At 63.7% G+C, this 16,807-nt stretch overlaps 1 protein-coding gene across 1 annotated transcript in view; it reads left to right on the top strand.

Annotated features, from left to right (window-relative positions):
* CPT1A (carnitine palmitoyltransferase 1A) overlaps positions 1-16,807 on the top strand; it is a 47,094-nt gene that overhangs the window by 12,240 nt on the left and 18,047 nt on the right. The window contains exons 2-9 of the mRNA XM_055144120.1: positions 1,600-1,748; positions 4,631-4,770; positions 6,889-7,060; positions 9,176-9,277; positions 10,629-10,766; positions 11,495-11,572; positions 12,440-12,547; positions 13,227-13,314. Coding sequence (XP_055000095.1) covers positions 1,608-1,748; positions 4,631-4,770; positions 6,889-7,060; positions 9,176-9,277; positions 10,629-10,766; positions 11,495-11,572; positions 12,440-12,547; positions 13,227-13,314 — 967 coding nt within the window. The 5' untranslated portion in view covers positions 1,600-1,607. The remainder of the gene's footprint in view (positions 1-1,599; positions 1,749-4,630; positions 4,771-6,888; positions 7,061-9,175; positions 9,278-10,628; positions 10,767-11,494; positions 11,573-12,439; positions 12,548-13,226; positions 13,315-16,807) is intronic.

Genomic DNA, 16,807 nt, shown 5'->3' with positions numbered 1-16,807 from the left:
CGCCCGGGGGCGGGGTGTGGGGGTGCACCCCTCCCCCGCCCCGGGGTTGGGCCTGGCTGTCCCTCCAGGGGGGCCGGCGCCTCTTTCCCCACCCCCCACCACCTTTTGAGCCCCGGTGGGGTCCAGGGTGTGGGCGGCAGGAAGCGTGACCGGCTGCGTTGGTGGCGGCGGCCCCCTGGGAAGCGTGGGGGGTTTCTGCCCTTCCTGCCTGGCCTGGCTCCTGTTCGCACTCGAGGCTGCAGGGCCCGGGCCGGGGCATCTGGCAGCCGCTGTCCAGGCAGAAAAGCAGGGGGTGGGCTTGGGGCCCCTGGGGGGTGCATTTGCGGTCCGGACTCCCGTGTCCCACCCCAGAACCTGAAGGCAAGAGCAGCAGCGAAAGAGCCCGGCTGGGGGGGGGGGTCCGGGTGAATCTCCCGCCGCCTGCGAGTTTGTTTAGAAGACTCTGGGGCATGGGGGTACGTGGGGGTGCTCTCATGTCAGCCCCCTGCAGTGAAGCGTGTGTGCGCGCGCGCGTGTGTGTGTGTGTGTGTGTGTGTGTGCGCGCGCACACGCTGCTGTCTGTGTGTGACTGGGTCCTTGCACCTGCTCGGAACACACACACATAACATGCTGACTCCCAACACACACCCACTTACATGCACACACACATACACAGGCACACATAAACACACACCCCGATACACATAACACACACACATACACGCGTCATACAAACATGCACAATGCACACTTATGCACACACTGACACGTATGCATGTGCACTTGCACTCACACATGCACTCATGCAGACACACATGCATTCACGCGCACACACACATATACCTTCACACACACACTTATAGGTGCTCACACACTTACCAACACTCACCTACTCACACTCACACCCCCACCCCCATGCATGCACACATTCTCACACTCAGGCACGAGCACACATGTGTGCACGCATGCGCGAGCGTGCCAGCCTCTCCTCCCCTGCTCGCTCCCTTCCCTCCGTGGCGTGCCCGGCGACAGACGGGTTTAGACAGTCCCGAGGCGACAGTGCTGCCCTCCTGGCTCCCCTGGGTGGCTGGCGGAGAGAAAGGAGGCAGCCCGGGTGAATGGCTGCAGCCGAGGGCTGCTGTCTCAGGAGGCTGGCAGGAGCGCAGTTCAGGGCACCCAGAATGGTCCGTGGGCAACCAAGAAGGGAGTTGCTTGTGCTTTTCCCTGTGTGGCTGGTGTGTGTGTGTGGAGGGGGGCTGGCCCAGGGGCCTGGGGCATGCCCTAGCCCGAGGAGGAGGAGGGGGAAGAGGAGGAGAGGGAGGAGGGGAGGAGGAGGAGGAGGGGGAAGAGGAGGAGGAGGAGGAGATGGAGGAGAAGGAGGAGGAGGGGAAGAGGAGGAGAGGGAGGAGGGAAGAAGGAGGAGGAGGAGCGGGAGGGGGGACCTGGCCTCCCCCAGCAGCGGGCCGCGCCCCCGAGTGGTCTGCCTCCGGGAGGGACGTCTGTGGGGTCCTTCCACGCTTGGCTTTGCTCAAGAAAAATCCTCCGTTTGGTCCCGAGGGGGCGGCTGGGGGCCGGGCAGGCCCTGGCGGGCCATCGACGTCTCCTCCCGTCTCCCCCCAGGAAGGAAGATGGCGGAGGCACACCAGGCCGTGGCCTTCCAGTTCACCGTCACCCCCGACGGCATCGACCTGCGGCTGAGCCACGAGGCCCTGAAGCAGATCTACCTGTCGGGGCTGCACTCCTGGAAGAAGAAGTTCATCCGCTTCAAGGTGCCTCGGGCGGCTGGGCAGGGCGGGGCTTGGTCCCATCCCCAGGGTCACTGCGGCCGCCCTCTCTGGGGCCTGGGGCACTGCACCCCCTGCTGCGCCAACTCCTGAGAGGCCTCCAGGGCCACTGGCAGCCTGGAGCCGGGCGGGCGGGGCGGGGGTGGGGGTGGGGGGCAGCACAGCTGGAGACCGAGCACTGTGGCCCACGAGGGTCAGTGAGTGCCCGGGTAACTGTCCCGCGGAGCCCGAGTGCAGCACTGCGGACGGCGCAGGGTCCTCGGGACACTGGGCAGCGCCTGGCCTGCGGTGCGGGGTTGGCGCTCAGTTCACCTGCCGGGCGAACGCCTTACGGCCGCGCGCCAGCCTGGCCGCCCGGTTGTAATTTCCTTGTGTGGTTGCTTTGGTTTTGGGCCCGCAGCCAGCAGTGCTCAGGCCTATTCCTGATTCTTTGCCCAGTGCTCAGGGATCACTCCTGCAGGGCTCGGGGGACCGCTTGGGTCCTGGGGCTCGAACCTGGGCCTGCCGCGTGCAAGGCCGGCTCCTTCCCTGCTGTGCTCTCTCTCCGCCTCACCCCTCCCAGTGGTGATTTCTTTAAAACACCCCCAAAGGGAAGAATGAGTGGACAGAAGCTCGAGAACAACACGGAGGGTGTGTGGGGCGTGTGTGGGTGTCCCCCATTGCGTGCCCCCCCCCCCGAGGGCTGGTGGGCCCCCCAGCACCGCCCTGCGGGGTCCAGCACAGAGCCTCAGGCCGGGGCCAGCGCTGGGAGACACCCCTGACCTGACGGAAATGAGGGCTCTGAGCTGGGGGGTCTCTGCAGCTGCCCCCCGGTGTGGTCCATGGGGCATGGGGAGGCGTGCCCGGGCAGTCGGTGACCCTTGGGCCAGCCTGGCTGGGTTCCTGCCAGCAGTTTTAGCAGGTACCAGGCTACCAGTGTGTGTGTATGTGTGTGTCTGTCTGTGTGTCTCTCTTTGTCAGTGTGTATGTGTGTCTCTCTTGTGTCAGTGTGTCTGTGTGTGTCTCTGTGTATATCTATATATGTCTGTGTGTGTCTGTATGAGTCTGTGTGTGTGTGCATGTGTGTCTGTGTCTCTGCATGTGTGTGAATGTCTGTGTCTGTGTGTCTGTATGTGTGTGTCTCTCTGTGTATATCTGTATGTCTGTGTGTTCTGTATGAGTCTGTGTGTGCATGCGTGTCTGTGTCTCTGTGTGTGTCTGTCTCTGTGTCTGCACGTGTGTGTATGTCTGTGTCTGTATGTGTGCGTCTGTGTGTGTCTCTGTGTGTATCTGTATGTCTGTGTCTATGAGTCTGTGTGTGCATGTGTGTCTGTGTCTCTGTGTGTGTCTGTCTCTGTGTGCACATGTGTATGTCTGTGTCTGTGTGTCTCTGTATGAGTATGTGTGTGTACATGTCTGTGTGTGTCTGTGTGCACGTGTGTATGTCTGTGTGTCTGTATGAGTATGTGTGTGTGCATGTGTGTCTGTGTGTGTATGTCTCTGTGTGTGTGCACGTGTGTGTGTGTGGGGGGGCTGCCTTTTCTAGGACTCCTGCTTACCTGCGGGAAGAAGGGCATCCTGCAGGTGAGGTAAGACTCGGCAGGTGTGCGGGGACGTGGCCGGGTCTACGTGGCCAGGCAGGTGTAGCTCATTGTCTGCTGTCGAACCCTGGACAGGGCCCGAGGTGTGGCAGTCCCTTCTCTGAGCTGGGGCGGGGCGGTGCTGAGGGAGGCCCTGCCAGGCTCCGTGACGACTCCCATCTGCCCTGTTCCTGCCGTCCGCCGGGTCCCCTTGCTTTATCTTTGTGTGTGTCTCTGAATCTCTGTTTATCTTTAAACAACGTGACTCGTAACCGCGGGAGCTTTCACAACAAGCCTCCTCGGAGCTCCTCCTGCATTTCCGCCAAGAGGGTGGCGGGCGCTTCCAAACCAAGCTCAGATAAAGCTTTTTTTTTTTTTTTATCATGTATGTAGGCAAAAAAATTCTCCAAGACCCAGCTCTCACACTGAGGTCTGCCCTGTCTGACGGCGCTGCCCAAAATGCACCCAGGGGCCATGCGCTAAGGCTCCGAGGGGCCGGAGTGGTAGCGTAGTGGGGAGGGAGGTGCCAGCCTTGCAGGCAGCAGACCTGAGTTCGATTCTTGGCACTCCACAGGGTCCCCCGAGCACTGTAGGCGTGATCCCTGAGAGCAGAGTCAGGAGGAAGCCCTGAGCATCACCAAGTGTGGCTCCAAAAGCAAATAGGGAGAGAGGGAGGGAGGGAGGGAGAGAGAGCGGGAGAGAGGAGAGGGGGCACTTTGAGATGAAGGAACTCGTGGGGTAGGGCGGTCCCTTAGGGCTGGACACCAGCTTGGCCTGTAGAAGGCTGGTTATTCCCAGCTCTCCTGAGCACCGTCAGGCGTAGCCCCTCGAAGCCCCCCGTCCCTTGTCTGGGTCAGGCAGTCCCATCAGGGATGATTCTGCTGCCTGCCCATCGTCCTGCCAGTGGAGTTTTTAAAATGGTTTTGGGAGCAGGGCCGGGCCCGGCTATTCTGCACCAATTCTCAGTACGGGGGAGCCCCTTCAGGCACACTTGGGGTGTAGACAGAGTGTCTGGACTCCGGGGCAACGGGGTGGTCTTGGAGTATGAGTCTGGGGTATCCTCAGTGGGTGCAGCAGGGGGACGCGTCTCCTGGCTGGCTCTGACACCTTCGTTCCCAGGGCTGCCAGGGATCTCTCCGCTGCTCCTGTGGGTGACACGTGTCCTGTGTCCTGGGGTCCCCCGGGGCGAAGCTCTCGGGAGATCTGGGGCTCGGGAGTAGGTGGGGGAGGCGCTGCAGGAGGTTCCCCCCCCCCCGTCCCGGCCCGGTGCCACCACCCGGTGCAGCTCACGGCGCATGTCTGTTCCAGAATGGCATCATCACCGGCGTGTACCCCGCCAGCCCCTCCAGCTGGCTCGTCGTGGTGGTGGGCGTGATGTCGACCACCTACGCCAAGATCGACCCCTCCCTGGGGATGATCGCCAAGATCAACCGGACCCTGGACACCACGTAAGGCGCGTCGGCTCTGCGGGGGTCTGGGCGTGGCCGGGGCTGGCCTGGCCAGCTGAGGAGACCCTGTCTCCCACCCTGCCCGTCCTGAGAGGCGGCTGTGATGGTGCCGGGGAGCCCTTCGCCCTGGTCACCCCAGTCCCACTCCCCAGGACCCCGAGATTTTCCTTTCTTGTTTCCCCACGAAGTCCACTGTGACCGGCATCCCCTGCCCAGCCCCGGCTCCGGGCAGCTTCCTCCCACCATCGATTTTTCTCAGAGGTTGAATCTTGGCCGGGAGGTGCCCTGGGCTCGGAGTTATTTCTCTGGAGGTCCCAGTGCCAGGCACCCCCCATGCAGGGCGTGGCTGGGACCCTCTGAGGTCCCCCGGGCTCTGTGTCATTGGAGGACACGCTCAGGTGCCCAGTCGAGGGGTGACCCACCTGCCTCCCCAGGCTGCCCGCCCCCCGCCCCGAGAGCCCCCCACAAGCCCACCGCAGGATGAACGGCTTCTCTGGGCCCCTGTCCGGCCGTGGCCCCTCCGGGAAGCCCGTCTCATGTGCTGGTCACGAAGGACTCGGCCCCTGGGACATGGCTGGCTGGACCCTGGGTTCGCCTTGTGGGGTGCAAGATACCTCAGCAGATGTTTTGGGGAGATCCTGAGTCCTGTCCACTAGTCCTGAGGGGACAGGAGCTGGGGGGACACCCCAAGGGATGGGGTGCAGCTAGGGTGTCCCCCTTCCCCATCCACGGTTGGTCTCATCAGCCACTGGTGGGTGTGTGCCAGCAGGACCCACCGGGAGGGCAGGGCGCCAGGGAAGCCCCCAAGACCGTGGGAAAGAGAATGAGCTGATGGCTTCGTGCCCGGACCCCACTCCAGCCCGGAGCCCCTGGGGCCGGGGGTGACTGAGACGCATCTAATTCACCCCCAGTTCTGCTGCCCCTGGACAGTCTCCGAGAGACTAGAGTGAGCTCCCTCGACCTGGGCTGCCCGGGGCGAGAGGGGGGACCTGTCTCCGGTGTCTGTGGCCCTCGCTGCTCTCCCCGAAGACCCCCCGCCTGCCCCTTCCTGCCCCTGACCCGGGACACAGCTGGCCTTGAACTGGGCCTGGGTTCTATTTGGAGACGGTCGGGCCAGGCCTTTTCTAATCCAGGCCCTTACGTGGTTTGCCCCCTCGTTAAACCTGCCCAGTGAGCCGGGCCGCCCGGCTGGCCCCGTGGGAAGGCCGTGTCTCGGTGCAGCTCTCCCAGGCGTGGGCGACTCTGGAACATTCTTGCTGTGAGGTTCCCAGGGCTGTGGGCTTAGCAGCGGGGCCTTGAGGGGACACATCCCTTCGAAAGAGCTGCTCTGCCGACTTCCTTCTCCAAGGGCTGGTGGGTTTATTAAAGATGACTCCCCCCCCCCCCCATGGCCCCGTGGATGCAGGTCATTACCTGGCGCTCGTGTCCCAGTCAAGACTCTCCCAGAGTCACCAGTGGATTGCTCAAAAGCCAGATACTCGGATTCCCCAAATCCAGGCTCGCAAATCTGCCTTGCTGTGAAATATTTCACTTCTTGATTTTGGGGGTTTTGGAGTGGCCACGCCCCTGGCCGTATTCAGGGGGTGCTCCTGGCTCTGTGCTCAGGGTCCACTCTTGGCCGTGCTCTGAGGAACCGTACGTGGGGCCGTGGAGCAGACTGGGATGGCCACCTCCGGGGCAGTGGCCTGGCCCTGGGACTGTCCCTCCGGCCCTGGAATATGCCCCTTTCCCTGCACATGAGAATCTTTTCTCCCTTCAGGCTTGTCTGTGGGTTGGCATGGCGGGTGGGGGGTGGGACCCAGGCCTCACGCATGAGGCTTGCGTCCCGCTGTGCTGTCTCTCTGGGCCCTGGGGTGTCGTTGCACGGGGCCTGGCCACAGCCTGGCAGCGTGTCCTCTGTCCCCATGCGGTGTCCCCGGAACTGCCGTGCCCGCTGAAATGCACCAGCCCCCGTGCCTGCGGGGCTCCCCCTGCTGGTGGGGCGCAGCTCTGCAGGAGGCCCTGGGTGTGTGGGGGGGGCGCTGTTCCCCTCTGCCGGGGCCAGGAGCGAGGTCTCCTTCCACCGCCTCGTTCCCACGCCTGCGCGCACGTGTGTGTGTGTGTGTGTGTCCACCGCAGGGGCCACATGTCCAGCCAGACCAAGAAGGTGGTGAGCGGCGTCCTGTTCGGCACGGGGCTGTGGGTGGCGCTCATCGTCACCATGCGCTACTCCCTGAAGGTGCTGCTGTCCTACCACGGCTGGATGTTCGCCGAGCACGGCAAGATGAGCCGCGCCACCAGGATCTGGATGGTAAGGCCTGCGCCCGCCCCGCTCGCCTCTGCCCGCGCCCGCGGCTCTGGCTGGACAGGGCCACTGCTGACACCGTCGGGCCCGGCCTTCCCGTTCCTTCTGTGGCCAGAGCGTGGAACCAAGCCCTACCCACCCCGTGGAGCTTCGTGTGTGTGTGTGTGTGTGTGCGCGCGTGCGCATGTGTACGTGTGTGCATGTATGTTCATGTGTGTACTTGTGCATACAAGTGGTGCTTGATTGGTTTGTGTGTGCAGATGAGTGCATGTGTGTAGTTTACGCATGCACGTACATGAGTATATGCGTGTGTTTGTGGGAGTGCATGTGTGTGTGAGTGTGCATGTGTACATGGGTGTATGTGTACATGAGTGTGAGTATTCATGAGTGTCTGTGCATAAGTGTTTGTGTGCATGAGTATTTGCATGAATGTATGTGTGCATGCGTATGTGTGAGTGTGCATGAGTGTGTGCGTGAGTGTATTTGTGTGCATGAGAGTATGTGCATGAGTGTGTGCATGGGTGTGTGTGTACATGAGAGTGTGAGTGTGCATGAGCGTGTGTGTGCATGAGTGTATTTGTGCTTGAGTGTATTTGCATGTGTGCGTGTGCTTTTGCATGAGTGTATGTGTTTGCACGAGTGTGTGTTTGCATAAGTGTATGCCTGCATGAGTGTGTTTGTGTGTGTGTGTGTGCACGTGCTGCCAGGTGCCGTCCCAGGCCCCACCTCTGTGCAGACACACTCTGCCCCTGAGCGGCTGCTCCCCGCTCTGTGCTCAGGGGACCACACTGCACCCCTCCTGGCCCTCAGCCTAGTGTGCAGTCGATGACTCTGTCCCGTTAGCTGACACCCCAGCTGAGGGTGGGTATCCGGAACTTTCCTCACACACCTGCCGGCTTATCCACATTGGCAGCCCCCGGCCCCCGGCCCCCGGGCATCCCCTTCCTGGCCCCGTTTCCCTGAGCCCCTTGGAGGTTCCTGTATTTTGTAATGACTGACGGGACGGTTGACGGACAGACCTGGGGCCTCGCCGCCCCCTCCCGGGCCCCGAGGGAGCTGAGAGAGACGCGCGGGGCAGTGCGGGTGGTTCTGGCCCGTGGGAGGAGTCCAGGGCCGTGGGTGTCCGCGCGGGGTGACCGCACGGCCCAGTTCCCACGGGGCTGTTCTGGTGCCTCTGGCAAGTCCCGGCCACCGCGTGTCCTCTGGCCTCTGGCACGCTGGAGCCTGTCTGGCCGCGTCTTGGCGGCTTTTCCCGCTGGCCTGGAGCCGGTGCTCAGGGACTCCTTACACGGTCCAGCCCGCCCGGGTCAGCCTTGACTCGGGCTTGGCTTCCAGAACATTCCCCCGGCTTTCCTCAGCCCTGGGGTGGAGGCTGGTTGCAGTTTCGCCAAGTATTGGCTTGTTCCACGGCCGCAGCCGCTTCGCCCCGACCCACTTCCTGCTGTTGCTCAGGTCTGGCCTTTCGTGCGCCTCAGGGTGACGGAGGTGACCGGTGTCCCCGGGAGGGCCCCACGGGTTCGCCTGGTCCGCCTGGACAACAGGCCACCACACCGGAACTTGTCACTGCGGCTGAGCCGGGGTCCAGGGCAGGCCCGGGGGAGGGGGGTCGGCTGTCCCCGCGTTTGGGAGGGGACAGGGCCAGGCTGTGTGCCGGGGCCTGGCCTCAGGCCAGCTCTGCAGCTCAGCCCCCCCCGCCCGGCTGGGCCCCCGAGATGGGGCTGGACACGCTGGCTCTCATTCAGCCTGGGAGGTCGGTGGGGAGGCCTGGGGGGCTCCCTGGAGGGGGCCCAGGGCACAGCTGGGGCAGGGAGTGGCCTGAAGGACACAGTGCAGTCCCCTGATACTTGTGAGGGGGCAGGTGGCGGCTGAGCCAGGCGGGTGTTTGGGGGGCAGTGGGCTAAGCGGGCCATGTTTGGGGGCGGCGGCTGAGCCAGGGGGTGTTTGGGGGGCGGCGGGCTGAGCGGGCCGTGTTTGGGGGCAGTGGGCTAAGCGGGCCGAGTTTGGGGGCGGCGGCTGAGCCAGGGGGTGTTTGGGGGGCGGCGGGCTGAGCGGGCCGTGTTTGGGGGCAGTGGGCTGAGCGGGCCATGTTTGGGGGCGGCGGCTGAGTGGGTGTCTCTGCAGGGCATGGTGAAGGTGCTGTCGGGCCGCAAGCCCATGCTCTACAGCTTCCAGACGTCGCTGCCGCGCCTGCCCGTGCCGCCCGTCAAGGACACCGTGAGCCGGGTAAGGCGTCGGGCGGGGACCGGGAACCCTCTCCTGGGCGCCCACGCAGTGTGGGGCGTCTTTGTGTTTCTTCAAGCACAGTAGCTGTTAATAATGGCCCAGGGAGATAGTGCAGAGGGCAGGCCCCTCCTCGCACCCGGCCCACCCAGGTTCAATCCACGGTACCACAAGGATCCCCTGAGCCCTGCCAGGAGTGAGCCCCGAGCACAGAGCCAGGAGTCAGCCCTGAGCACAGAGCTGGGAGTGAGCCCTGAGCACGGAGCTGGGAGTGAGCCCTGAGCACGGCCCATGTGCACCCTCCCCCCAAAAAATGATTTTATTGAGAGAAATACGAGAAGGGAGGGACTAGGGCGGGGAGAGGGGAGGCAAGAGAACAGGCCTCGGGGGCCAGAGCGATGGGACCGTGGGGGCACCTGCACACGGCCCACCCGGGTTGAATCCCTGGCACCCCGAGGAGCCCTGAGTTCTCGTCAGAGATTCCTGAGCGCAGAGCCAGGAGGGAGCCCTGAGCACAGCAGGGCGAGGCCCCAGACGAAACCGACAGTGAAATTGCCGCGCGGCAGCCTCTGGGAGGGGCCGTGGGGCTTCGCCGGGTGGCTTCATAGACAAGTGCTCCGCAATTCTTTTTTTTTTTTTGCTTTTTGGGTCACACCCGGCGATGCACAGGGGTTACTCCTGGCTCTGCACTCAGGAATCACTCCTGGCAGTGCTCGGGGGACCCTGTGGGATGCTGGGAATCGAACCTGGGTCGGCCGTGTGCAAGTGGGTCGGCCTCGTGCAAGGCAGAAAGGCAGAAAGGCAGACGCCCTCCCCGCTGTGCTATCACTCCAGCCCCCCTAGGCAGCTCTCAAAAGCAGCTGTCCCCGTGTCTTTTGTGGTGCTGGGGACGGAGCTCGGGGTCCCACGGCGAGCGCCGTCGAGCCCGCCACCCCGCAGGCTTTATCTTTCACTCTCTTTTGCCCCCCCAGCAGTGCTCAGCGGTCTGGGGTGTGCTCCCAGTAGTCGCGGGAGGTCCTGGGGGGCGTGGCTGTTGGGACTCCAGGCCAGCCCAGCAGTGCTCGGGGTACTCCTGGACCAGTGCTCAGGGAACCCTGGGGGCTGGCTGGGGCTGCAGTGGGGCCTCCCGCCCAGGCCAGCGCGCGGCCAGCCCGGCCTGTGAACCCTGTCGCTCGGGGCCTGACTTCACAGCATCAGAGACATCAGTTGGGGGCTTCCCTTCGCGCCCCCCGAGGGCTGCTGCGTCAGTCACTTCCTCCCAGGAGAGGGGGCCCTGCGGCGGGGTGTGCAGAGGGGCGGGGCCCGGGGCCGCTGGCCGAGTGTGGTAGCGACCGCCCCGCCCCTCGCCCCCCAGTACCTGGAGTCGGTGCGGCCCCTGATGAAGGAGGCCGACTTCAAGCGGATGACGGCGCTGGCCGAGGACTTCGCCGTGCAGCTGGGGCCCAGGCTGCAGTGGTACCTGAAGCTCAAGTCCTGGTGGGCGACGAACTACGTGAGTCTGGCTTTTCCTTCTCTTTCTCTTTCTCTTTCCCTTTTTGGGTCACGCCCGGCGGTGCTCAGGGGTTCCCCCTGGCTCTGCACTCAGGAATCACTCCTGGCGGTGCTCGGGGGACCCCGTGGGATGCTGGGGATCGAACCTGGGTCGGCCGCGTGCCAGGCAAACGCCCTCCCTGCGGTGCTGTCGCCCGAGCCCCGAGTCTGGCTTTCCTACGGCTGCGGGGTTCCGCCCCCGGGGATGAGAACTCTCCGCCGCCCGTGGGTGGGTGCGGCTGGCTGAGGAGGGTGGTCTTAGCTGCGGCCACGGGGGATGCCAGCAGTGCTCCGGGCCAGCCAGCGGACAGTCTCAAAGTGGCCAGGTGGTCAGTGGCCATGTCTGGGGGCAGGAGGCGGGTGGGCACGCGGCGTGCTCTGGTTTTGACCCGGTTCCTGGAGACCCTCCACCCTCGGGTGTGCCCCTCACTGCACGCCCCCCCCCCACCCCGTACACAGCACGGTGGGCCTGGGGCAGGCTGCGGCAGGCGGGGTCCTGCCCGAGAGGGGCGTCCCCGAGCCCCCCTCCTCGGCCCATGGTGTTGGGGTGTGCCGTGAGGTGAGCCCCGGGCGCAGGAGCTGAGACCCCATCTGAGGGGCCGGTCCCGGGTGTGTGTTGGCGGGGTGGAGGGTGGAGGGTGGGGACCCCGCGCACGAGGCCGGGGCTCAGCTGGCCTCGGGTCCCCACAGGTGAGTGACTGGTGGGAGGAGTACGTGTACCTGCGGGGCCGGGGGCCGCTGATGGTCAACAGCAACTACTTCGCCATGGTGAGTGCCCGGCGCTGCCCCTTGGGAGGCGCTGGGGGGAGGGGCGCAGGCGGGGGGCGCCTGGCCTGCCTCTCCCTCCTCCTCCTCTCCCTCTCCTTTTTTTTTTTTTTTTTTTGCTTTTTGGGTCACACCCGGCGATGCTCAGGGGTTCTGCACTCAGGAATCACTCTTGGCCGTGCTCAGGGGACCATGTGGGATGCTGGGAATCGAACCCGGGTCGGTCACGTGCAAGGCAAACACCCTCCCCGCTGCTGTCGCTCCAGCCCCCTCCCTCTCCTTTCTTTCGCTGGGATTTTTTCCTCTTGGTTCTGTGTGTGGGCCACACCCGGCAGTGCTCAGGGCTGACTCCCGGCTCTACACTCGGAACCAGAACTGTGTGGGCATATGGGGTCCCGGGGATTGAAGCTGGGTGGGCCGCATGCGCCCTCCCCGCTGTGCGCTAGCCCCTCCCCTTCCTCCTCATGCTTCTGGCACTATTTTCCACCCCGAACGTGGTGACCGTCTAGTGCCTCGAGGCAGCTCTGCCCGCGCCCGCGGAGCAGCCTTGCCGCTGGGGGGGAGGAGGGGGTTGGGGGGCCGTCCCCGCTGGTCTGTCCTGGCCCGACCCGGCCTCTGGGGGCAGCCACTCTCCTGGGTGCTTCTGCAGAGCCGCGCCCGGTCTCCCCCCTCCCCCCCCACACCCCCGGGTGGGCGGGGCTTTGCTTTGCCTTCCCGCTCCGTGGGCGGGCCCGGGGCCCTCGGTTCTGCCCCTTGAGGATGCTGCTCGGTCTGGGGGCCAGGGTGTGGGGCCGGCTCGGGGTGGGAGGCGTGGGGGGCCCGGCCTGGGTGCAGGGGCGTGCCTGAGCCTGCCGCCCTCTCCCGCCCCAGGACCTGCTCTACATCATCCCCACGCACGTCCAGGCGGCACGAGCGGGCAATGCCATCCACGCCATCCTGCTGTACCGGCGCAAGCTGGATCGCGAGGAGATCAAGCCGGTATGGAGGCGGACAGGCCGTGGGGACCAGCCTCCGGGTGCCCCTGCCGGCGTCCTGAGCCCCGCCCCCTCCCCTCCCACCCTCCCCTGTCCCCCGGACTCTGGCACTTTCCAAAACGGTGTCAGCGGCCCAGGCAAAGGCTACTTTCGTGGGTCTGCTCACGCCACGGAGCTTTTCTGGGTTAAATCTCCCGAGTACCCCAAGGAAAAGTGGCTGAGCGCTGGGATGAGTCCGGGACCTCGGGAGGAAACCGTTTGCTGTGGAAGGAAACCACGGAGCTGATTTGGTGCTCCGGGGGAACCAGGCCTTGTTTATTGCTGGGGTCTGCGTGTGTGTGTGTGTGTGTGTGTATGGGTACATCTGTGTGCATGTGTGTGGTGCACGCGTGTGTGTGCACGCGTGCGTGGGTACATCTGTGTGTGTGCATGCATATGTGTGCACGCGCGTGCATGTGCAGATGCTTGGGACCACCAGGGCTACACCACAAAGTGCTGAAGGGCCTCCTCCCCCTCCCCTCACTTCCGTCCCTCCCCTTCCCTCCCCTCGCCCCTCCCTGCAGGGGTCCCCTGAGCCCCACTGGACCTGGGCCCCTCTCCCTTAGCGCCCTGTCAGGACGGGCTGTGCCCCTCTGCTGCAGGCACTGGCAGTCTCAGCACCGGGAACATTCTTGTTGTTCCAGATTCTTCTGCTGGGGTCCACCATCCCGCTCTGCTCGGCCCAGTGGGAGCGGATGTTCAACACGTCTCGGATCCCGGGAGAGGAGACGGGTGAGGCCCTGGGGCCCCTGGGAGCAGCCCGTCCTGCCGCCGGGTCCCTTGGGATGCTCGGTCCTGGCTCGGTCCCGGCTCCCCGGCTCGTCTCTGCGTCCAGGGCTGGGCCGGCCCTGGCACGGATCCCGAGACCCAGCGCCATGGGGGAGTGGGGTCCCGGGGGGGGGGGTTTCCAGGTGTCTGTCCCTTCTCCTGCTAAGTCCTTGGCGTCCTTCTGTCGAGACGAGGCAGCGCGGGCCTTGCCCACACGCTCTGCCGTGCCCTCACGCTGCTCTGGCGTGGCCCCACACGTGGGGAGCAGCCCCCTCGCCGGGGGTCTCTGACCCCACTGACGCCCCCTGGGTGGTCCCTGGGTGACAGGCGCTCAGAGCGCTCGGGGGCAGGCCGTGTGCTGTGTGTCGGCCTGGGGACCCTGGCTGGGCCCCTCCACACCTGGGCACCTCCTGGACGGCAGCACAAGGGCCTGGGGTCACTGGGGGGTCTAGGCTGTGCCCCTCTGCTCCTGCTCCAAAGACATCTCAGGTGTGGTAGCCAGGAAGGACTGTGGCCTGGTGGTCACGCGTGTGCCCTGCAGAACACGGTGTGTGTGTGGGGGGCGATCCCCAGCCCCGGCTCCACCACACGGGAGAGCGTGTATCTGCGTGTCGTCTTGTCTCATCCCGATCCTTCCTTGCTCGGTTACGTGTCCGGGTGGGGAGGGAAATGGGTCTGTGTCTCCAGGCTCGGGGGTGGGGGGGACAGGGGGCAGGAGGGGTGACATTCCTGACCCTTTGGTGGCTTTGAAACATTTGGGGGGGCCACACCTAGCAGTGTTCAGGGGTTCCTCCTGGCTCTGCACTCAGGGGTCACTCCTGGCGTGCTCAGGGGACCCTGTGGGATGCCGGGGCTTGCACTCCGGTCAGCCACGTGCAAGGCAAGATCCTCCCTGCTGGACTATCGTTCTGGCACCTATTTTTATTTTTTTTTAATTTATGGGCTGGAGCAGTAGCACAGTGGGTAGGGCACGCAACTGACCCGGGTTCGAGTCCTCTGTCCCTCTCAGAGAGCCCAGCAAGCTACCGAGTGTATTCCCCCCCCACACACATACCCACAGGGCAGAGCCTGGCAAGCTCCCCTTGGTGTGAACGAAAACAGAAACAGTAACAACAAGTCTCACCATGGAGACGTTACTGTTGCCCACTCGTGCTGCTACAGTGCTGCTACGGTGATGACTCATACTTTTGGTTTGGGCCCACACCTGGTGGTGTGCAGGGGACCCTCAGCAGTGCCCGGGATGGAACCAGGATGGCCAGGGGCAGGGCGGGTGCCTTCCCCCCGCGCAGTCCCTCCCGTCCCCGACAGACTGAGCAAGTCAATTCTGAAATCAGGAAGTGCGAGCCCCCCCCGCCCTCCCGCCCCCCACCCGCCATGTTGCCCTATTCTGAGGTCGGTCGGCTCCCTGGGGGTCCCCTGACACCGAGTGGGCGTCTTAGGGTGAGTTTTCCTCTTTCTGCCAAGAGCGCTGGGGTCTCGAGGCGCAGGGTCCCGAGCGGCTCCAGACTCTGGGCGGTGTAGACGCGAGTTGTGTTCGTGTGTGGGCTGCAGTGCGTCCGTGGAGGTGCGTCTTCCTTTCCTCTGGGCACTGTGTGGTCGTCACTGGGTCTCTCCCGCCTGATGCCCGACGCTCTGTTCTTCCGGACGCTGCTATCGGCACATTGTTTCTGGTTTCCTGTGTCGGTACCTTGGGACGCAGCCCCCGGCGCGTGTTGGTCTGGTGTCGGGGTCTGTTGCCGCCTTGGTTCATTCCAGCAGGATTTGGGTGACTTTCTTCCGGTTTTCTTTTTTTTAATTTTTATTTTTTATTTTTTATTTTTTTGCTTTTTGGGTCACACCCAGCGATGCTCAGGGGTTACTCCTGGCTCTGCACTCAGGAATTACTCCTGGCGGTGCTTGGGGGACCATATAGGATGCCGGGGATCGAACCCGGGTCAGCCGTGTGCAAGGCAAACGCCCTACCTCTGTGCTATCGCTCCCGCCCCCCGGTTTTCTAAATAAAGATCCTTTCCTGTGAAATCTGGCTTCTTCTTTCCAATTTGGTTGCTTTTTATTTATTCATTTTTACTTCATTTTTTGCTTTTTTGGGTCACACCCGGCAGTGCTCAGAGAGGTTACTGCTGGGTCTGCACTCCAGAATTACCCCCTGGCGGTGATTGGGGGGACCAGATGGGATGCCGGTGATCGAGCTCTGGTCTTCCGCCTGCAAGTCAAACGCCCTCCCCGCTGTACTGTTGCTCCGGCCCCCAACTTTTAAAAATTTTTGCCTGGCTCCGCCCCGGCCGGAAGTCACAGTGCCGTGTGGGCATCCTGGCTGCTGTCCTGCCCACCATCTTTCTTCTTTCTTTTCTTTTTCTGGGGGTCGCTTTAGGGCCACTCCTGGTGGTGCTCAGGGCTTCCTCCTGGCTCTGCACTCAGGAATCCCTCTGGCAGGCTCGAAAGCTCGAGGAACCATATGGGATGCCGGGAGTCGAACCCGGGCCGGCCGCGTGCAAGGCAAGTGCCCTCCCGGCCTCCCTGTCACATTTCTGAGGTCCCTGTCATGTTTCTGATGGTAGGAGACTCTCTGTGCTGGCCGTGGAGGGTCCGAGTCCCCCTTGGGGCCCATGGCGAGTGCGGGCGTGGGAAAAGGGCTGCTTTTTCTTTCTTCTTATGGGTCTCGCCTGGCAGTGCTCAGGGATCACTCCTGGCGGGGCTGGGGGGACCCTTTGAGGTGCCGGGGACCAACCCCCCTGGGTAGGTTGCGTGTATAGCAAGTGCCCTCCCTGCTGTCCCACCACTCCGGCCCCTGGAATTTGTGATTCTGAGAAGCTGCCCACTTCATCGGTGACCCTCGGCCTGTTGGAGTGGAATTGTTCTTCTTGTTCTTTATTTAACCCTTTTTTTATCTCTGTAGAGCCGATATGTTGCCACTTTCGCTCTGACATTAGAAATAGTCGTCTCTGTCTTTTTCTTCTTTAGAGGGGTGGTGTTTGGGGGCTCACGCTCCAGTGCTCGGGGGACCATGCGGTGCCGGGGCCCAAACCCTGAGTGCCCACATGCGCAGCGCGTGCTCCAGTGCGGGAGCCGTTTGCCCGGCCTTGGCTCGCTCTCCTCAGCGCGTCTCTTTCCCGGGAGCAGGACCCCAGCCTCCCCGAGCTGCCATTTATCTCTCCCCTAATCGTCGTCTTCTTCTCTCTCCCCCTTTTTCTTTTTCTTTTTGGGTCACACCCAGCGATGCTCAGGGGTTACTCCTGGCTTTGCACTCAGGAATTACTCCTGGCGGTGCTCAGGGGACCATATGGGATGCCGGGGATTGAACCCGGGTCGACCGCGTGCAAGGCAAACGCCCTACCCGCTGTGCTATCGCTCCAGCCCCTCTCTCCCTTTCTTTACTCCGTTTTTTTTTCTTGTTTTGCTTTTTGATTTGGGGGGCCACACCCGACTGCTCAGGGCTGACTCCTGGCTCTGCACTCAG

Source organism: Sorex araneus, chromosome 6, assembly GCF_027595985.1.
Source record: "Sorex araneus isolate mSorAra2 chromosome 6, mSorAra2.pri, whole genome shotgun sequence".
In the NCBI taxonomy this organism is placed as follows: domain Eukaryota; kingdom Metazoa; phylum Chordata; class Mammalia; order Eulipotyphla; family Soricidae; genus Sorex; species Sorex araneus.
Note: the sequence above shows the minus strand (reverse complement) of the source record. Positions and strands in the feature narration are given on the sequence as shown.